The sequence below is a fragment of the Hyla sarda genome, chromosome 8 (assembly GCF_029499605.1).
Source record: "Hyla sarda isolate aHylSar1 chromosome 8, aHylSar1.hap1, whole genome shotgun sequence".
Taxonomy (NCBI): domain Eukaryota; kingdom Metazoa; phylum Chordata; class Amphibia; order Anura; family Hylidae; genus Hyla; species Hyla sarda.
In genome coordinates this window covers 143,641,143-143,663,864 of record NC_079196.1, presented here as the reverse complement: position 1 = coordinate 143,663,864, position 22,722 = coordinate 143,641,143, and the positions used below count along the sequence as shown (strand labels likewise).

Below are 22,722 nucleotides of genomic sequence, written 5' to 3'. Positions count from 1 at the left end.
ACGCAAAGAAAGAACATGTTCATTCTTTGCACAGAAGTCCGCGAGCACTGCATAGCCGTCAATGATGATGGCGCAGTGCCGCACGGTCCTACCGCCGCCGCCGGCTGCAAGGCTGAATCTCCACTCGCTGAAATCCACGAGCGGAGATTCAGCAACATATCCGTAGTGTGAACATACCCTTAGGGTAAATAAATGAATGGTAGTATGAATAATAGAAATGTGCAATTTTCTTTCTTTAAAACACAACAATATTCTTTACCTTATTTCCTTTTCAAAAGCCTTTATAAAGGGAGACCCTCTCATGGTTTGTGTTTTAACAATGTGATCATCTAGCAGCATCTGTATATCATCCACAGCTGATAGAATATAGGTCCCAGTTTCGCGATATGGAAGTAAAGTGAATTCCATTTGATCCCATTCAGAAACCATTTTTTCCATTGCTTTTTCAAGTGAATATTCCTTGCTTGCACTTTCACTAATGCCTTCACATTTATCCAAATATGGTTGGAGTTTCATGTCCAAGAACTTATTAACACTTGTGTCCTCTTGGGGTTTAATGGGATAGCCAACAATAGCAGACATTGCCTCCCAGTGCCTGTCACGTAATCCTGGATTACAAACAACCTGAATAAGTGGGATAATTTCTTTGAATTCTTCTACTTTCTGCTTGATCTTCACTGTTAGGGAATGAGCATTTGGAGAGTTTGTAAATGTTCTTTCAAGTTTGTAAAGTAATCTCCAATAATTTCCAACATCTTGCTCTACAAGATCAGGATTTACTGTAGTATAAGGACCTTCCATCCAATTTTTATACTTTGTGTTAAACTCCGTTATAATTTCATAGAGTCTTAGATATGGATTAAGAGACTCTTGAATTTTTTTCCTTTGTGGATACTGTGAAGCTACCCAGCCAAATGCTTCCTCTTCTGAGTTAAGTTGATCAATCTGAAATTTAAAAATCTCTGTAAATGTCAAATAATTAATTGCAGATAAATTCAACTTCGCAGCATTAGATTTAATTTCATGGTACGTTTACAAACGTGTAAGTCTGTAAAGACCTGCTGCATCGCCTTTGACAAACGCATCAAACAATACATCAGGGGGGGAGACCCCAACACATTGAAAGAACCTATAATGCAACCCTTTACTTCGTCAAATAGTTGTACATTACATTCAGCCAGGTCAAGGGATAGTCACATGCACAATACAGTGGTCCCTCAAGTTACAATATTAATTGGTTCCAGGACGACCTTTGTATGTCGAAACCATTGTATGTTGAGACCAGAACTCTATGGAAACCTGGTAATTGGTTCTGAAGCCACCAAAATGTCTTTAAAAAATAGGAAAAAGTGAGGATTAAAGAAAAATAAGTAAATAACTAATATAGATAAAAGTAAGAAAGATCTGCTGGAAGCTGTAAATCACTGTCTATTTCAGTGTTTTCCAACCAGGGTGCCTCCAGCTGTTGCAAAACTACAACTCCCAGCATGCCCGGACAGCCTTTGGCTGTCCGGGCATGCTGGGCATTGTAGTTTTGCAACAGCTGGAGACACCCTGGTTGGAAAACACTGAAATAGACAGAGATTTACAAGAGCTTCATCTGGGTCCTGTACAGTACACGAAATGTCCTAAAATAAAATAGTAAAATGGAGCCGCCCTTACTTGGTGTCCAAAGGAGCAGCTAACATGGCATAGATGTTGTTGTATTATAGATGCATACTTTTAAAATGATGATTTAGTCATTTTCGCTTAACATAATTTTGTGGCTCAACATACATTTAGCAAAAAAACAGATGGCATTTAAACAGGGTGGCATTTAGAATAAAAAATCATTTTTATTAATAGTATTGGTCTAAAATATATCCATACATAGGAATCAAGGTGACTTCACCTGATTTATTAAATGCTTAACACGCATTTAGGCATAAGCCCTTAAAAGAATTGGATTTACATTTGTCTAATAATCTTTAATTAGTGCTATATACTAATAAGTGACAGTTTTATTGATATGTTACTAGTTAATTTATACAAATTATGGTTCAACGTAGAAGAAATAAACAGCCTGACATATGTCCCCGTAGAATCATAAAAGGTGCACAGCTGTAGTAAACAAAGATAATTATTATACAATAGATCAGTTGATGACAATATACACATCTGTAGATACATTATTTGGGTTATAAATGGCCACTATAATAAAATGCAATTTCAGATAGTGATAATTTCTATGAACTAGAACCTAATTGTGTGAACAAGAAATATAATAAAACACCATAAATGTAATATATTAGCAGTGAAAGGGGATTGGATACTTTGCAGTAACACATAAACAACACAATACTAACCTTTTCAATGGCTTGTTCCAACTTGGAATTTAACAACTGTGCTTTCTTGAGGTATTTGTTAACCTCCTGAATATCACCATATGCATCAAATTCTTCAACTTGCTTGCCATAGTTTTCTAATTCTTCAATAAACCTCTCACAACGCAACTGTACACAAAAGTATCATATGATTATATATATAGCAAATTACAAACAAAAATAATAAAAATTGTAAAGTGCATTCTTTAAGAAGAGAAATGTAAAAAATGTATATATATTGCTTGAGTGGACCTGCGTGTCCTCTGTATTTTCTTCCTTTACTGTTATTTTAGATGGGTTTTTTTTTACATGATAAACAAAAAATAAAATAAATTATATACCGTATTTATCGGGGTATACCACGCACCGGCCTATAACACGCACCCTAATTTTACCAAGGATATTTGGGTAAAAAAAGTTTTTTACCCAAATATCCATGGTAAAATGAGGGTGCGTGTGTGCGCGTGTATACCCCGATACACCCCCAGGAAAGGCAGGGAGAGAGAGGCCGTCGCTGCCCGCTTCTCTCCCCCTGCCTTCCCTGGGGTCTAGAGCCCTGCTGTCGACCCTTCTCACCCCCTGGCTATGAGCGCCCGTTCTGTCCCCCTGACTATCGGTGCCGGCGCCCCATTGCCGGCGCCGATAGCCACGGGGAGAGAAGCGGCGCCGACAGCCAGGGGGAGAGAAGGGGCAGCAGCACCCATTGCCGGCGCCGCTGCCCCGTTGCCTCCCCCCATCCCCGGTGGCATAATTACCTGTTGCCGGGGTCGGGTCCGCGCTGCTTCAGGCCGCCGGCGTGCGTCCCCTGCGTCGTTGTTATGCACTGCACGGCGCATTGACGTCATGCGCCGCGCCGTGCAATGGGGCGCCGGCACCGATAGTCAGGGGGACAGAACGGGCAGCGGCGCCGATAGCCAGGGGGAGAGAAGGGCCGGCAGCAGGGCTCTAGACCCCAGGAAAGTCAGGGGGAGAGAAGCGGGCAGCGACGGCCTCTCTCCCCCTGCCTTTCCTGGGGGTGTATCGGCGTATAACACGCACATAGACTTTAGGCTAAAAAATTTAGCCTAAAAAGTGCGTGTTATATGCCGATAAATACGGTATATCTAATAAAATGTAACACAGCAGAATACCACAAAGGAACCTAATAAATGTGTCTTGCTCATGTGTATTAGCCATAATATATTCATCAATAAAATATAATTTTTTTCTGACCTTTAGTCCCTCCTGATACTGCTCAGTCTTTTCCCTTATTATCTTTTTGTGCTCCTCAAAAACTTCTCCCATTCGGCCATGCCACTGAAAGGTGCTATTGTTCAAACGTATGTCTGCAGGGGACAAAGTCACATAATCCACAAGAAACAAGAGGCGGTTTTTGGCCTCAACAAGTTTCAACTCCATATCCATCATATCCTGTGCTTCCACCTTCTGAATGAATTCCTATAAGTAACAAAAAAAAAATTCCTGATATTTAAATAAATCAAAAATGTTCTATAGTCTATGTGGGATTCACAAATGAACAATCATTTCCTAAAATCAGTGTTCCAATTTATATTGAATTTCACACCTACACTGCATGATCTTTCTATATAATCTATAGGGCACACTGCAGGGTAAAATCATCTACCATTTTGGGTAGATTATGCAATCCTAGCTTGGAGGGTGCAGAATTTATGGGCGGTCAAGGCACCCAGGATAATCTTTGGGGGAGATTTGCAAAATGGACTTCACTCAATGATTGAGGGGACAATTTCCCGGAACTTTATGGGTTGCCATAGAAGGCCAGGGAAACTTTGATTTTACCTTTCAGGCACAGTGTGGGCCCTCTAGAGCACACTATAAACACTCTGGAGGAGGCAGACTGGCTTGTATCAAACAGTCTAGGTTTTTTCCTTTGCATAACACTATTTAAGCCCTGCCACTTTCTGTGGTCCATTTGGCTACTAGAGACAGAATTCCCTTAACACCTAGTCACTAATATTTTAGGGAGTCATTTGTCTGAAATAACTGATTCACAAATATGTTAAGAATCATATACGCTATCTAATGGAGAGAAATTGACCTTTTATACTCATCAGTATATCACACAACTCACATAAAGCAAATTACTGTTTAAAGGGGTACCCCCTGGAAAAAACAAACATTTTTTAAATCAACTGGTGCCAGAAAGTTAAACATATTGTATATTACTTCTATAAAAAAATCTTAATCCTTCCTGTACTGTTGTATGCTACAGAGGAAGTTATTTTCTTTTTTAATTTCCTTTCTAATTTCCTTTCTGTCTGACCACAGTACTCACTGCTGACACCTCTGTTCATTTTAGGAACTGTCCAGAGTAGGAGCAAATCCTCATAGAAAACCTATCCTGCTCTAGACAGTTCCTAAAATGGTGTCAGCATTGAGCACTGTGGTCAGACAGAAAGGAAATTCAAAAAGAACAGAACTTCCTGTGGAGCATACAACAGCTGATAAGTACTGGAAGGATTAAGATTTTTTAATAGAAGGCAAGCAAATATTAGGTCACTGTTACCTGTTATCTGCATAAAGAGAGGAGGATGGCTTCAACAGGAACACCGATTCCACATGGCGCAGGACACAGACAGCAGAGATAAGAATAAAAACAAGGGTAGTTTATTTCCCAGAATGCAACGCGTTTCACTGCTTCCACAGCTTTTTCCGGCATGTATGGAAACAACAGGGTGAGCAATTTATATTAGCAACAATTAACCACATCAAAGGGGAAGAAGCTCCGTGAGCCAATGAAAAAAAAAAATTTTTTTTTTTTGAAGTGTGATTTCTGGAGATCCGTTCAGTCCGCAAACATTAAAGATATATGTATTTAATCATAATAATATAATAAATCTGTCAGAAAATAGGGCATATCGATAATATAAAAAATGCAACTACTGTGACAAATATTATTGTGAAGAGAGTATTCTATCCTAAATAAGTAAACTGGTGATGTGACATAAAGAACACAGGTAACAATACCGAAACAACAATAATAATTGTCAAGATTGAAATATGTAGTAAAAACTAAATCTGGATATCGCTATATTCTCCAAAGGTATATGAATCTGCTATCTGTATATGAAACTACTGCTATAGAAAAAGAACTGATAACTGAAACAAACCCTATCATGAAAGATCATATGGCAATCATATTTATACACCCATATGACAATCATATTGATACACCCCAAGATGTGTAGTGAGATGTATATAATAAATAAATTACAAGGATTAATTGTGTACACATAAATAGATAAAAATTTATATTCTAGGTGTCAGGATATAATCAATATAAATCTCCCGGAGATGGAAGAGAGAAAGACTCAATACAAACAAAATGGCAAGTTACCAGAATGAGCAGAAATTAATAATGAAAAAAAAATATATAAAATATATATAAACAATCAGGATGAGAAAAATACTGTAATCTCAAATAAAAAAAGAAGGAAATAAAATAAATTAAAGGGGTATTCAAGGCCAAAACTTTTTTTTATATATCAACTGGCTCAAGAAAGTTAAACAGATTTATAAATTACTTATATTAAAAAATCTTAATCCTTCCAATAGTTATTAGCTTCTGAAGTTGAGTTGTTGTTTTCTGTCTAATTGCTCTCTGGTGACTCACATCCCGGGAGCTGTGCAGTTCCTATGGGGATATTCTCCCATCATGCACAGCTCCCGGGACGTGACATCATCATTGAGCAGTTAGACAGAAAACTTCAGAAGCTAATAACTATTGGAAGGATTAAGATTTTTTAATAGAAGTAATTTACAAATCTGTTTATCTTTCCGGAGCCAGTTGATATATATATAAAAAAAAAGGTTTTGCCTGGAATACCCCTTTAAATGAAAATAAAGAATGGTGAACGAACACAATGAGAAAATAGAGAACAGTCAGGGAGATATTACCAAGCGTTCTCTATAGTCTCATTCAAACCGTGAGGTATTAACGTGGAAAGTGTGAATATCCAGTTACTGGATATTCACACTTTCCACGTTAATACCTCACGGTTTCATCTTCCATCTCCGGGAGATTTATATTGATTATATCCTGACACCTAGAATATACATTTTTATCTATTTATGTGTACACAATTAATCCTTGTAATTTATTTATTACCGTATTTATCGGCGTATAACACGCACTTTTTAGGCTAAAATTTTTAGCCTAAAGTCTGTGTGCGTGTTATACGCCGATACACCCCCAGGAAAGGCAGGGGGAGAGAGGCCGTCGCTGCCCGCTTCTCTCCCCCTGCCTTTCCTGGGGTCTAGAGCGCTGCTGTCGGCCCTTTTCACCCCCTGGTTATCGGCGCCACTGCCCGTTCTGTCCCCCTGACTATCGGTGCCGGCGCCGATAGCCAGGGAGAGAGAAGCGGCGCCGACAGCCAGGGGGAGAGAAGGGGCAGCGGCACCCATTGCCGGCGCCGCTGCCCCGTTGCCTCCCCCCATCCCCGGTGGCATAATTACCTGAGTCGGGTCCGCGCTGCTCCAGGCCTCCGTCGTGCGTCCCCGGCGTCATTGCTATGCGCTGAATGGCGCGGCGCATGACAATGGGTGCCGCTGCCCCTTCTCTCCCCTGGCTGTCGGCGCCGCTTCTCTCCCCCTGGCTATCGGCGCCGGCACCGATAGTCAGGGGGACAGAACGGGCAGCGGCGCCGATAACCAGGGGGTGAAAAGGGCCAACAGCAGGGCTCTAGACCCCAGGAAAGGCAGGGGGAGAGAAGCGGGCAGCGACGGCCTCTCTCCCCCTGCCTTTCCTGGGGGTATATCGGGGTATACACGCGCACACACGCACCCTCATTTTATCATGGATATTTGGGTAAAAAACTTTTTTTACCCAAATATCCTTGGTAAAATGAGGGTGCGTGTTATAGGCCGGTGCGTGGTATACCCCGATAAATACGGTATATACGTCTCACTACACATCTTGGGGTGTATCAATATGATTGCCATATGGGTGTATCAATATGATTGCCATATGATCTTTCATGATAGGATTTGTTTCAGTTATCAATTCTTTTTCTATAGCAGCAGTTTATTATAATTTTTTCTATATTTTATTATATATTTTTTGCTTTCTTTACGGAAGTTCTAATATACATTTGTTAATATGTGATTTATTTTTGTATGCACTGCATTCATATACCTTTGGAGAATATAGCGATATCCGGATTTAGTTTTTACTACATATTTCATCCTTGATAATTATTATTGTTGTTTCGGTATTGTTACCTGTGTTCTTTATGTCACATCACCAGTTTAATTATTTAGGATAGAATACTCTCTTCACGATAATATACAATAATATTTGTCACAGTAGTTGCATTTTTTATACTATCTATATGCACTATTTTCTGACATATTTATTATATTATTATGATTATATACATATATCTTTAATGTTTGCGGACTGAACAGATGTCCAGAAATCACGCTTCAAAAAAAATCATTGTTTTTTTTTTCATTGGCTCACGGAGCTTCTTCCCCTTTGATGTGGTTAATTGTTGCTAATATAAATTGCTCACAATGTTGTTACCATTCATGTCGGAAGAAGCTGCGGAAGCAGTGAAACGCGTTGTATTGTGGGAAATAAACTACCCTTGTTTTTATTCTTATCTCTGCTGTCTTTGTCCTGCGCCACATGGAATCGGCATTCCTGTTGAAGCCATCCTCCTCTCTACTACGGACGCTATACATTTATGTGCTCACCATTGTTGTGTATGTTGTTACACAACATTTCCAGGTGAGCGGCTATACAGCCTTTTTATGATAGTTTGTCTCTCTTTTATTACATCACAGAGCGCTTGTCTTCTCGTTTTACAATCTACATAAAGAGGAATCCTGGGAAAAAATACATTATCCAAACATCCTTCAGGCATAAGCATTGCAAAAATAAAATAAATATTATAAAAAATAAATAATATAGACAAAATAAAAATTTTAAGAAAAAGGCTGTGAAATAATAAAATTTTTAGCCTCTCTCCTAACCCACTGGCACCATATGTAACATTATGCTTTCTTACATGCACGCCATTTAAACATATAAAAAAACATGGTTCTATAACATAATATATGTTATAAACTCCTTTATTTCAAGAGAAAGAGCATCATAGGACTTACATACCTTCAATTCCATGAGTTCTTGTGTATTTGGAGGAGTGCTGAGAGCCTTTTCTGCAATTTTTTCAAATTCATCACACAGCCTGTAACAGTTATTATATTGTTTACTACTTAAATGGGTATTTCAATTCCAATTTATTCAATTAACATCCATTAAAAATGATTAACAACAAACATCTCAGAAAAAAGTGGATCTTTCTGTGAGAAAATGAAGTATTTCTCACAGAAAAGGATTGCAGTAACACATATTTTGCTATACACATGTTTATTCCCTTTGTGTGAATAAAAAAAGGGAAAAAAGCTAAGTGGACATAATGTCACACCAAACTTCAAAAAGAGGCTGGAAAAAATGATTGCCACCCTTTCAAAATTGTGGAAAAAAAGATTGTTTCAAGCATGTGATGCTCCTTTAAACTCACCTGGGGCAAGTAACAGGTGTGGGCAATATAAAAATCACACCTGATAGCAGATATAAAGGAGAGAAGTTCACTTAGAATTTGCATTGGATGTCTGTGTGTGCCACTCTAAGCATGGACAACAAAAAGAGGAGAAAAGAACTGTCTGAGGACTTGAGAACCAAAATTGTGGAAAAATATCAACAATCTCAAGGTTACAAGTCCATCTCCAGAGATCTAGATTTGCCTTTGTTCACGGTGCGCAACATTATCAAGAAGTTAAATAGGTGGCCTTGACGTGGCGAGTGGGCTTGTACTTTTTGATCAAAAATGTATACTAACAACCTGTTCGTTTTTGATATTATGCTGAGAAGCAATCAGACCATTATACAAGATTGTAGATGTGCACCATGTCTGTTTTCTACCCGAATTCACACTGTGTTTTCTATCCCCTCCTTTTTTTTTTGTTTGAACATGTGCTGCACTCTTCCCCACCCCCTCAGCCCAACCCTATATAAGTAGTAGTTAGCTACACTAGGGCCATTTCTTTCCTAGCAGCCTCCCAGTCTGACTGGCACCAGCTGATTTAAAAAAAAAAAAGTTTTCCACCTGATTACCCATTTAAAGACAGCGTGCAAGGAAGGGAACAAGTTGTATTAGAGGCAGCAAGGTGTATTAGAGCCACGTACAGTAGCTAAAAAGGTCACAGTAGAATAATAGATGCAAGGTTAATGTTCTATGCTGATCTGATCTTTTTTTTTGTTGTTTTTTTACATTCCTGTATAACCCCTTTAAAGGGGTACTCCGCCCCTGGCATCTTATCCCCTATCCAAAGATCGCCGCGGTCCCGCTGCTGGGGACCCCATGGATTGCCGCTGCGGCACCCCGCCATCATTACTGCACAGAGCGAGTTAGCTCTGTGCGTAATGACGGGCGATACAGGGGCCGGAGAAGCGTGACGTCATGGCTCCGCCCCTCATGATATCACGGCCCGTCCCCTTAATGCAAGTCTATGGCAGGGGGCGCCACGCCCCCTTCCCATAGACTTGTATTGACGGGGGCGGGCCGTGACGTCACGAGGGGCGGAGCCGTGACGTAACAATGCTCCGGCCCCTGTATTGCCCGTCATTACGTGCAGAGCAATCTCGCTCTGCGCAGTAATGATAGCGGGGTGCTGCAGCAGCGGGACCCCGGCGATCTGACATAAGATGTCTAGGGGCGGAGTACCCCTTTAAGGCTGGGAAAAATCACATAAAGCTATAGGGAAGGCTCCTGCAGAGATTCATTATATGACTAATATTTTTTTTTATTTTTTTTTTTGTTTGAACATGTTGTTTGCACTCTTCCCCACCCCCTCAGCCCAACCCTATATAAATAGTAGTTAGCTACACATGGGCCTTTTCTTTCCTGGCAGCCTCCCAGTTTGACTGGGAGAGCATGGTAAGTGTGCTATAACATCCTGTTCACACTGGTGTAGTGCTGTGCGGCGTCTGTTGCTGCCGTGGAGCCGTGTCTGCGGGGAGGTGCGACCCATGGACTGGTTTGAGTGGCGTTGGGGCCGCTCTGCCAGTGGGTCATTCCCCCTGTGGGCGCTGGTGTCGCGGCGGTGGTGGTCGCCGCCCAGTACTATGCCATTTTATGCTAGGGACGTTAGGGACCCACTCTAAATAGGTGGCCTTGACGTGGCAAGTGGGCTTTGTACTTTTTGATCAAAACGTATATACTAACAACCTGTTAGTTTTTGAAATTATGCTGAGAAGCAATTGGATCATTGTGCAAGATTGTAGATGTGCACCATGTCTGTTTTCTACTTGAGTACATATGACTAATATTGTTTATTAAAAATACAGTTTCTGTAGATCTTCCCTATACTGTAACTAACGATGCCCTCCGTTTTGCTGAGGTCACACTTATACATTCTGTGACAAGAAATGCTGTGACATGATGTCATGTTATGTTACCCAGCAACACCTCTTAATGTTGCATCATGACCATAACCTTGCTGAGTGACATATGAGAGTCTAGTGATGCTAAGAGGATGCTCAGGATAGGTCAGTCAGTTCAGTACACCTCAATGTGTGAACACAGTCCTAACCTTAAGGGTATGTTCACATGTACTGTATATGTTGCAGATTTTAGGCAGTTTAAACCAATATAATTAAATAGGTGAACACAGCATAAAATCAGCATTCCCATCTAAGACATTTATGGCATGTTTGCAAAAGATGCCATAAATGCTTGGTAGATGCAGGTCCTGCCTCAAGATCGAGGGCCCCAGGGCCAATCTGTTGTACTTGTGGTGGACAGAGGTGGTCGGGAAGATGAAAACCGATATACAGGTTGTCTTACACAGATTATGTGACTCTAATTTACTCTAACAGGTATTACATAATAAAGGCAGCACCAAGTTTTATACTGTTTCAGTAACTCAGGAGGCCTCAATCTCAGGATGGGTGGGAATTCCAGAGGTAGGACCTGAATCTATGAGACAATGACATATCCAGTAAATATATCATAAAAAGCCCAGATGACAATACAATTTTAAACTTCAAGCAACTTTCATTAAAATAATAGGGTCACTCGATATACCAGGACTAAGAACTATTTAATTAATTGCTGCAAGTTTAAAACATTGCTGCAAGTTAGTGGGCTTTACAAGAGAAGTTGCCATTAAAATTTATCTATGCTAGTTAGGCTTCCTGCTCAGCATACCCTCTCTCTGCATGCCATCTAAACATAAAATTGTTAAAGGGGTACTTCGGTGGAAAACTTTTTTTTTTTAAAGGGGCTGTGCGCTGCCCTAATTTTCGGAGCTCCGCTCACAGCGTCCGGAAGTTCATTACTCCGAACGCTGTGTGCGGGCTTCCGTGTTCGCGGCCGCCGCCCCCTTTACCAAAGTCTGTGGGAAGGGGGCGTGATAGCGGCCCCCTTCCCATAGACTTTCATTGAGGGGGCTGGCGAGATGTCACGAGGGGGCGGGCGAGACGTCGCGAGGGGCCTGGCGTGACGTCACGCCCGGCGGCCGCGAACACGGAAGCCCGCACACAGCGTTCGGAGTAATGAACTTCCGGACGCTGTGAGCGGAGCTCCGAAAGTCAGGGCAGCGCACAACCCCTTTAAATGAACTGGTGCGAGAAAGTTAAACAGATTTGTAAATTACTTCTATTAAAAATCTTAATCCTTTTAGTACTTTTTAGCTGCGGAATACTACAGAGGAAATGCTTTACTTTTTGAATTTCTTTTTTGTGTTGTCCACAGTGCTCTCTGCTGACACCTCTGTCCGTGTCAGGAACTGTCATGAGCAGCATAGGTTTGCTATGGGGATTTTCTCCTGCTCTGGACAGTTTCTGATACGGACATCAGGTGTCAGCAGAGAGCACTGTGGACAACACAAAAAACAAATTAAAAAAATAAAGATTTTCCAATCAGCTGCTAAAAGTAATGAAAGGATTAAGATTTTTTAATAGAAGTAATTTACAAATCTGTTTAACTTTCTGGCACCAGTTCATTTAAAAAAAAAAAAAAAAAAGTTTTCCACCGGAGTACCCCTTTAATACTGAGAGAGCTCTGATCTTTTACAGACACTATATCCCCTGCGTTTTTCAACCACAAAAGAAAACTATATATAATATATACAATGTAAATTTACAATTAAGTGATAAATAATAAGGTATTAGGTAAAGCTTCAACCCAAAAAGAGTTGGGAGTACTGGTGGACAGTAAACTCAGCTTTAGGGAACAGTGCTAGGCAGTGGCTGCCAAGGCTAACAAAGTCATGGGATGTAGAAGAGAAACATAGAGGCACGTGATAAGGACATAGTTTTGCCTCTGTATAAATCATTAGTCAGACCACATATGAAGTATTGTGTCCAATTCTGGGAACCTGCATATAAAAAGGGCTTGACTCAACTGGAGAGGGTGCAGAGGAGGGCGACAAAGATATATTAATGGTATGGGAGGATTACAGTACCAAGACAGGTTATCAAGCTTGGGGTTATTTAGTGTAGATAAAATATGTCCTAGGGGCGATCTGATCACAATGTACAAATATATGAATGGACAGTACAGATATCTTTCTAGTGGGCATCCTAAGAGCAGTGAGACAATGGAACTCTCTGCAACATGATGTTGTGATGTCTGACTCAATAAACAAGTTCAAGGGGGGCCTTGAACTTGTTTATTGAAAAATATATTACAGATTATGGATACTAGATTGATGGGGATAGAACATTGATACAGGGATTTATTCTGATCACCATATTGGGGTTGGGAGGGCCTCATGGGGGGGGTTGCCACACGCTGGATGTGGATCCACTGAACTGAGTGGCTGATGGCACGGGCCATATCAGGGAGCGTAGTCTAAGGTGCCGCTGGTCTTCACCAGAGCCCACCGCAAGGCAGGATGGATTTGCTGCGGCAGGTGACACCCAGATCGCTACCCCCGATACGACTCGACCACACAGGTAGCTGGGCAAGGCAAAGTACAGTAGGATGAGGCAGAGGCATAGTCTGACTTAGCAGAAGGTCAACGCAGGCGGCAAAGGTGCGTAGTCAAATAACGTAGCGGAAGGGTCAGAACATGGGCAAGGCAAACAGACAGTATGAAACACTTAATCTCAGGCAAATGGCACTGAAGATTCATCAGGGAAGAGTGGGAGGTGCAGGGACTTATAGAATAGTGTCAGGTGTTTCACATAATTATGGGTGTACTAGCCCTTTAAATTTCAGAGCTTTGGCGCACCCGCGCCCTAGGAGACGGGGACACGCGCGCCGGAGCTGATGAAGAAGGAAGAAGGCAGAGGAAGAAGCAGCAGAGGAGCATGGTAAGGGACGGGCTGGGATTCACATGCGGGTACGTCCCGCAATGTGAATCCCAGCCCCACCGGCAGCAGGGGAGAGGGGGACAGTGCGCTCACGGCCAGGAGAAGTGGCCGGAGCGCAAGGTGTAACAGTACGCCCCCCCCCCCTTTGGTCTTCCCCTCCTTTTGCGGTTCAGAAATTTACTGAGTAGGACACGGTCCAGGATATTTTCTTCAGGCTCCGAAGAGCTCTCCTCTGGACCGAATCCTTCCCAATCGACATGATAAAAGCGTTTTCCTCTGATAAACTTGGAGTCCAAAATCTGTTTAACAACATAAACATCAGCGGTACCAGAGATCGGAGTAGGTGAAATTTCTTTTTTAGAGAAGGACAGGTTTCAAGAGGGAGACATTGAAGGGATTCGGAATCCGGAAAGAGGACGGCAGAAGGAGAGAATAGGGAACAGGATTTAAACGTTTCTTGATTATTATAGGGACCAAGATAGCGAGGGCCCAGTTTATAACTGGGTACTCTGAAGCGGATATACTTGGCAGACAACCAGACTTTGTCACCAGGAACTCCGGAAGAAGAGGATAAAGGAAGAGGAGGGTGAGGATGAAGTCCATAAACTACGAAGAAAGGCGAAGTTCCAGTAGATTCAGAATTCTTATGATTGTATGAGAACTCTGCCCAAGGAGGCAAATCTACCCAGTCATCTTGACGAGCAGAAATGAAATGGCGAAGATAGTCTCCTAAGACCTGATTCACCCTCTCAACCTGTCCATTGGATTGAGGATGATAGGCTGAAGAAAAGTCCAGCTTAACTTGGAGACGTGAGCAGAGGGCCCGCAAGAACTTAGAGATGAACTGGACTCCATGGTCAGATACAATATGTGAGGGCAAACCATGAAAATGGAAGATATGGAAAAGGAACAGTTTAGCAAGCTGCGGTGCAGATGGAAGTCCAGGCAACGACACAAAATGAGCCATTTTAGAAAATCGGTCCACTACCACCCAAACGACCATATTGTCTCCGGAAGACGGAAGGTCAGTAATGAAGTCCATAGCAATATCGGCCCAGGGAAGCTCTGGAACAGGCAAAGGCTGTTGAAGACCTGCAGGTTTAGAACGAGGGGTCTTATCCTGGGCACAGACCGAACAGGAATGGACAAAATCAACGACATCCTGTCTTAAACTAGGCCACCAATAATGTCTGGAGATGAGCTGTAAGGACTTACGAGTTACAGAATAACCAGCCAGAAGAAAGGAATGACCCCATCTCAAGACTCGGAGTCTTAAACGAGTGTTTCCAAGAGGCAGGTGCTGAAGATTTGCTGACGCTGCGGAGATGAGACACTCAGGAGGAATAATATATTGAGGAGGAGATTCTAGGTATTGCACATCATAAGACCTGGAAAGAGCGTCAGTTTGAAGATTCTTCTCTGAAAGACGGAAGTGGATGTAAAAGTCAAATCTAAAGAAGAACAGAGACCATCGGGCCTGCCGGGGGTTGAGACGATGGGCTGTCTGAAGATAAAGCAAGTTCTTGTGGTCAGAATATATAGTAACAGGATGTACTGAACCTTCCAAGAGATTACGCCCTTTTCCAAGGCCAGCTTTATAGCCAAGAGTTCATGGTCTCCTATAGAATAGTTTTTCTCCGCGGGAAAGAAGGTTTTACAGAAAAAGCCACAGGTTACAATTCTTCCCTTAGAGGACTTTTGTGTTAAGACAGCTCCTGCTCCAACCAAAGATGCATCCACCTCTAAAAGAAAAGGCTTGCCAGAGTCTGGTCTAGACCCGAGCCGAAGCGAAGGCAGACTTTAACTGTTTAAAAGCATCTTCAGCCTCTGGAGTCCAGACCTTGGGATTAGAAGTCTTCTTGGTGAGAGAGACAATGGGCGCTACCAAGGTGGAGTAATGCGGAATACATTGCCGATAGTAATTGGCAAAACCAAGAAAACGCTGAATAGCTTTTAAACCAGTAGATCGACCAGTCCAGTACAGCTGACAACTTGTTAGGACCCATCTGTAGACCTTGACTAGTAACAATGTAATGCAGAAAAGGAAGACTGGACTTTTCAAAAACACACTTCTCAAGTTTAGCGTAAAGATGGTTGTCACAAAGACATTGTAAGACCTGGTGGATGTGGGAACGATGAGTCTGAAGATTGGGCGAGTAGATGAGTATATCGTCCTAATAGACCACGACATAGGTGTATAAGAGGCCACTAAAGATATCATTAACGAACTCCTGGAAGACTGCTGGAGCATTACATAGTCCGAACAGCATCACTAGCAACTCAAAATGTCCATCCCGAGTATTAAATGCAGTCTTCCATTCGTCCCCGACTCTTATGCAAATCAGGTTATAGGCACCTCGAAGGTCTAGTTTGGAGAAGATCCTTGCCCCACGGAGACGGTCAAATAACTCTGAGATCAAGGGAAGAGGGTAGCGGTTCTTGACAGTGATTTTATTCAGTCCGCGATAGTCAATGCAGGGTCACAGAGAACTGTCTTATTTCTCTACAAAGAAGAATCCGGCTCTGGCAGGGGAAGATGACTTCCTGATAAAGCCTTTTTTGAAGATGTTCTTGAATATATTTAGACATGGCCTGAGTTTCAGGAATAGACAGAGGGTAAATTCTTCCCTCTGGAGGAGTGGTCCCAGGCAATAAGTCTATTGGACAATCATAGGGACGATGAGGTGGCAATACTTCAGCTTGTTTCTCACTGAAGATGTATAACATAGTCCTGAAGAAACAAAGGCAAACCGGGCAGAGGAGTAGAAGGAGACACCCGCTTAAACAGACGAATATGAATGCAATGACTGTTGCAATAAGGTCCCCAATGGAGAACTTCTCCAATTTTCCAATCCAGCTGCGGTACATGGAGTTGCAACCAAGAAAGGCCAAGCAGGAGAGGAGAGGTACAGTGAGGAAGCACATAGAAGGACAAGTTCTCATTATGTGAGACTCCGACCTGCATTGATATCGGTTCTATGTGGCATAGCACGGTACAGTCCAGATTTTCTCCGTTAACCGTAGAGATGTACAAGGGCTTCAAAAGGCGAGATACAGGCAGATGATATCTATGTACTATGGAGGCATCAATAAAATTTCCCGCAGAACCAGAATCCAAGAAGGCAAGAACGGAAATAATCTCTTTGGAGGGTAGAGAAAGCTGGACCGACAAATTGAAGCGTGGAGAGGTGGTTTTCACACTTAGGGAGGCCTCTCCCACAAACCCTAGGTGTGAGCGTTTCCCTGTGACTGTGGACGTACAGGGCAATCTTTGAGAAAATGACCTGTACTGGCGCAGTAGAGACATAGATTCTCAGCTCATTGGCGAGTTCTTTCCTGCAGAGTCAGGTGAGACCGATCCACCTGCATAGCCTCCACTGCGGGAGGCAACGTAGAAGGTTGCGGTGGTTGCTGGAAGACTGGTGCCAGGCGAGGAAAGCGCCAAGGTCGTGCAGACTCCCTTTCTTGACGTTGTTCCTCACATCGATCAGAAAAATAGATATCAATCCAGGAGGCCAGCTGTATTAGATCATTTAAGGTAGATGGCAATTCCCGGGCAGCAAGGACATCTTTAATGTAGCTAGAGAGTCCTCTTTTGAAAGTGGCACAAAAAGCTTCATTATTCCAGGATAACTCTGAAGCCAGAGTATGGAATCAAATGGCATATTTGCCCATGGAGGAGTTACCCTGAGAAAGGCTCAGCAAGACCGTTTCAGCGAAAGAAGCTTGTGCAGGTACTTCAAAAACACTTCGGAATTCCGTCAGGAAAACCTGAAGACTTGCTGTGAGTGGGTCACTGTGATCCCATAACGGAGTTGCTCAGACCAGAGCCCTTCCAGTTAAAAGACTGACAAAAAGGCTACCTTCGCTTGTTCCGTAGGGAACTGTTCCACCATAAGCTCTATGTGCATGGAACACTGAGTCACAAATCCATGGCAGGACTTGGGATCCCCTTCATACTTCTCGGGAAGAGACAAATGGAGCTTGGATCCTGGGGTGACTGCTGGAGCGGGAGGCATTACCGGAGCAGGAGGAGGCTGTGGCTGCTGCGGTTGTTGCTGGGCAGTAAGCAGCTGCTGCATCGTGGCAGACAACTGATAAAACTGCTGCACCTGCTGGGCCAACTGCTGCAACTGAAGAGCCACTATGGGGGTGAGATCCGGACTCTCGGGCATACGTACCCAGGCAGGATGCATGGCTGGATCTTGCTGTAGCGATGCTGGATGTGGATCCACTGACACGGGGCGTATCATGGAGCAGAGTCTAAGGTGCCGATGGTCTTCACCAGAGCCCGTCGCAAGGCAGGATGGATTTGCTGCGGTAGGCAACAGCCAGGTCTCTACCCCGCATACGACTCGACCACACAGGTAGCTGGGCGAGGCGAAGTACAGTAGGAGAAGGCAGAGGTGTAGTCGGACTTAGCAGAAGGTCAAGGCAGGTGGCAAAGGTGTGTAGTCAAATAACGTAGCGGAAGGGTCAGAACACAGGCAAGGCAAACAGACAGTATGGAACGCTTAATCTCAGGCAAATGGCACTGAAGATCTGTCAGGGAAGAGTGGGAGGTGCAGAGACTTATAGAATAGTGTCAGGTGTTTCACATACTAATAGGCGCACTAGCCCTTTAAATTTCAGAGCTCCGGCATGCGCGCGCCCTAGGAGACGGGGACGTGCGCGCCGGAGCTGAGAGGCAGAGGAAGAAGCAGCAGAGGAGCATGGTAAGTGACGGGCTGGGATTCGCATGCAGGCGCTTCCCGCGATGCGAATCCCAGCCCCACCGGCAGCAGGGGAGAGGGGGACAGTGTGCTCACGATCAGGGGAAGTGGCCGGAGCGCAAGGTGTAACAACTATGTTAATATATATATACAAGGGTCAGAAAGACTTAGCTAATTTACATATTCTATAGATCCCTTTTAACAAAGAATCCCTTGTTGAAAGGCGGTGCATACCTGCATACCTGGTTGAGGAAAAGAGGGGTTTATGTCCTCGAAACGTGTTGTGACTTTTATTTGCAAAACAAATTTATTATAATCCGAGCGAGTGGCGCCCCAACAAGTATCTGTTTTTTCTTGGTTGAACCCCCTAAGCCTTAGCTTGGATCCTCTGCACACTTCATATTCTGACTTGCAACTTATTATGGCACAAATAATGCTTTTCCTATAGGCTTTTATTAAAAATGTTTTAGTTTGTGCTCTACAGCCCTTTTATTACAAGCTTCCTCAACAGGGAAAGGAAAGGCTGGTAAGAAGCAAATAACAGAACTGCTTCTCTGATGCACTTTACTGATAAGTTAAGCTATTCCAAAACCAACTAACCATATTTTTTTATACAGGCCTATAGAGAAAGTGTTTTTGTACCATATTAAGTACATTGTAAAAATAAAAATCACTTTCAATGCTGTTCATAGCCTATAATTAAATACTATAATGAAGATATATAAACTGCTCTAAGAACTAGAATCGAAATGTGTACAAGAATCAAAGAATTTCAAAAACAACTTACCTTCTGTTGCTGTCCTGATGATCCTTAAACATTTTTCCAATCAGTTTTCCACATATAGATTCTGTTCGCTTGGCCAGTGCTCGGATCAATTCATCACAGTGGAGTTCAAACATTCCTAACCGGACAATCTGATAAAGTAATATATAGTTACATAGTAGGTTGAAAAAAAAACGAGAGTCCATCAAGTTGAACCTAAAACCCTACTGTGTTTATCAACAAAACAAAAACCATAAGGCTAATGTCAATTGTCCAACGAGGAAATGTTTTAATTTACAAGCCTATACAAATGTGCATTAAAAACAACTAGGCATTAAAGAAAAAATATATAACCTTTTAAGAATTTATAGGAAAATGTTTATACGAACAACATCGCCACGGCGATCCGATCATCTGTAATGGGGGACGGAGGTCCCCTCACCTGCCTCCGTCCGTCTCCTGGCATCTCCTGCTCTGGTCTGAGATCGAGCAGACAAGAGCAGGAGATAGCCGATAATACTGATCAGTGCTATGTCCTATGCATAGCACTGAACAGTCTTAGCAATCAAATGATTGCTGTAGATAGTCCCCTAAGGGGACATAAAAAGTGTAAAAATGTGGTATCGATAAAAAGTACAGATGACGGCACAAAAAATGAGCCCTCATACTGCCCTATATACTGAAAAATGTAAAAGTTATAGGTAGTCAAAATAAAGCGATCTTAGATTACAGATTTTGTACAAAATGTTTTAGATTTTTTTTTTAAGCGGTACAAAAATATAAAAGTACCGTATTTATCGGCGTATAACAAGCACTTTTTAGGCTAACATTTTTAGCCTAAAGTCTATGTGCGTATTATACGCCGATACCGCCCCAGGAAAGGAAGGGGGAGAGAGGCCGTCGCTGCCCGCTTCTCTCCCCTTGCCTTCCCTGGGGTCTAGAGCCCTGCTGCCGGCCCTTCTCACCCCCTGGCTATCGGCGCCGCTGCCCGTTCTGTCCCCCTGACTATCGGTACCGGCGCCGATAGCCAGGGGGAGAGAAGGGGCCGCTGCCCCGTTGCCTCCCCCCATCCCCGGTGGCATAATTACCTGGGTCGGGTCCGCGCTGCTGCAGGCCTCCGGCGTGCATCCCCTTCGTCGTTGCTATGCGCTGCACGGCGCAGTGCATGGCGTCAGTGCGCCGGGCATAGCAACGACGCAGGGGACGCACGCCGGAGGCCTGCAGCAGCGCAGACCCGACCCAGGTAATTATGCCACCGGGGATGGGGGGAGGCAACGGGGCAGCGGCGCCGGCAATGGGTGCCGCTGCCCCTTCTCTCCCCCTGGCTGTCGGCGCCGCTTCTCTCCCCCTGGCTATCGGCGCCGGCAAAGGGGCGCAGGTACCGATAGTCAGGGGGACAGAATGGGCAGCGGCACCGATAGCCAGGGGGAGAGAAGGGCCGGCAGCAGGGCTCTAGACCCCAGGAAAGGCAGGGGGAGAGAAGCGGGCAGCGACGCACCCTCAAAACTTTTTTTTACCCAAATATCCTTGGTAAAATGAGGGTGCGTGTTATAGGCCGGTGCGTGGTAGACCCCGATAAATACGGTATCTAGTCATGGGTATAATTTTAATCGTATTGACCCACAGAATAAAGAACACATGTCGTTTTTACCGTAAAGTGTACAGTGTGAAAACGAAACCCTCCAAAATGTGCAAAATTGTGGTTTTCATTTAAATTCCCTCCATAAAGAAATAATTTTTGGGGTTTGCTGTACATTTTATGGTAAAATGAGAGGTTTCATTACAAAGTACAATTGGTCACGCAAAAAAGCAAGCCCTTATATGGGTCTGTAGATGGAAATATAAAAGAGTTATGGATTTTAGAAGGCGAGGAGGAAAAAACAAAAACGCAAAAATAAAATTGGCCTGGTCCTTAAGGTTAAATGGGCTTGGTCCTTAAGGGGTTAAAGGGGTACTCTCCCAGTTCCAGTTTTTCTTTTAAATCAACTGGTGCCAGAAAGTTAAACAGATTTGTAAATTACTTCAATTAAAAAATCATAATCCTTCCAGTACTTATCAGCTTCTGTTTTATCCACAGGAAGTTATTTTCTTTTTGAATTTTCTTTCTGCCTTACCACAGTGCTCTCTGCTTACACCTCTGTCCATTTTAGGAACTGTCCAGAGTTGGAGCAAATCCCCATGGAAAACCTATCCTGCTCTGGACAGTTCCTAAAATGGGTATCAGCAGAGAGCACTGTGGTCAGGCAGAAAGGAAATTCAAAAATAAATTAACTTCCTGTGGATCAAAACAGCAGCTGATAAGTACTGGAAGGATTAAGATTTTTTAATAGAAGTAATTTACAAATATATTTATCTTTCTGGCACCAGTTGATTTAAAAATTGTTTTTCCAGTGGAGTAACCCTTTAATGTTGTGTCTCCTCAAAATAACTTAACACACAGCCATTAATATCTAAACCTAGTCAGTTATTATTGAATTTCCCAGTCAGTAGATGGTCATTTATAAAATATTTTATACAAGTTTCATAGTGCAATTAAACATTACCTTTCTTGAATTATATTGTATTTCTTCTGTGAGTTTTTCATATTTCATGACCTCTCTCATAATTTCTTCAAATGTATGTGTCTCGGCTAAAAACTGCTGAACATCCAAGTCTGCCTGTTTGGTTATGATGACGCTGTATTTATCATAAAGTTTTAAGTGTTCCTTAGGCAAAAGGCTCTCAAGAACTACAAATTCCTTGACTTTTCTTTTGTGTTCTTCAAAAATCTCTTCAGGAACAATTGGCTTTAAAGTTAATTTTGACTGATGATCCTGTTATTTATAAGAAAAAAAACATATATTTGCATACACTTGGTTAGTGGCCCATTAAGTCAATGAAAAAAAAAGTCATTTTCTAATATCCTGCTAAGGGAATTCTGAGTACAGAGAGGAAGCAATAATATAAAACTGTAAGGACACCCCATTAATTCTTAAGCTAAAGGTCAGGTTCAGCTGACTGTCTAAAGTGTATCGGGGCCTCTGGATTCTACCCAACAGATGATGTAAGGCATGTTGGATTTCAATTGCCTAACCCTATTGTTCAGTGAGAGATGAGTTGCAAACAGAGCTACCTAGCTGAAGTTACTAAAAGTATATTCCTGACATAACAAAATCAGTAAGAAGAAAAGATGGGAGTGGCCTCACACTGCTACTGTATTATTTTGGCACTTTATAGCGGTGATATTTTGCATTAACTTGGATGCTGCATAGTATTATTATGTAGTTAATAAATGGAGGTCAAGCAAAAGAGCAGGTATCAGCTAGTGGTAAACAAAGTCATTCTTTATTAGAACCATCTAAGAACCGCAGAGCTCTTAGAGAGGCGCCTCTTTCTGTGTTCTGTTGCATGTTTTACCTGGCTGTGCCGCCAGCTCTGCGGATTTTAGTTGGTTCTAATAAAGAATGACTTTGTTTACTACTGACTGATACCTGCTCTTTTGCTTGCTGTTCGTCTGGAGTTCCAGTCGTGTTGGGGATCTTTATGAGCAGACTATCT

General features: G+C 42.7%; 1 protein-coding gene across 1 annotated transcript in view; it reads right to left on the bottom strand.

The window, feature by feature from the left end:
* DNAH7 (dynein axonemal heavy chain 7) overlaps positions 1–22,722 on the bottom strand; it is a 531,149-nt gene that overhangs the window by 447,060 nt on the left and 61,367 nt on the right. Inside the window, exons 12-17 of the mRNA XM_056535765.1 lie at positions 21,729–21,998; positions 19,210–19,337; positions 8,497–8,575; positions 3,576–3,800; positions 2,346–2,492; positions 260–945 (exon numbers count right to left, since the gene is read on the bottom strand). Of these exons, the coding sequence (XP_056391740.1) occupies positions 260–945; positions 2,346–2,492; positions 3,576–3,800; positions 8,497–8,575; positions 19,210–19,337; positions 21,729–21,998 (1,535 nt within the window). The remainder of the gene's footprint in view (positions 1–259; positions 946–2,345; positions 2,493–3,575; positions 3,801–8,496; positions 8,576–19,209; positions 19,338–21,728; positions 21,999–22,722) is intronic.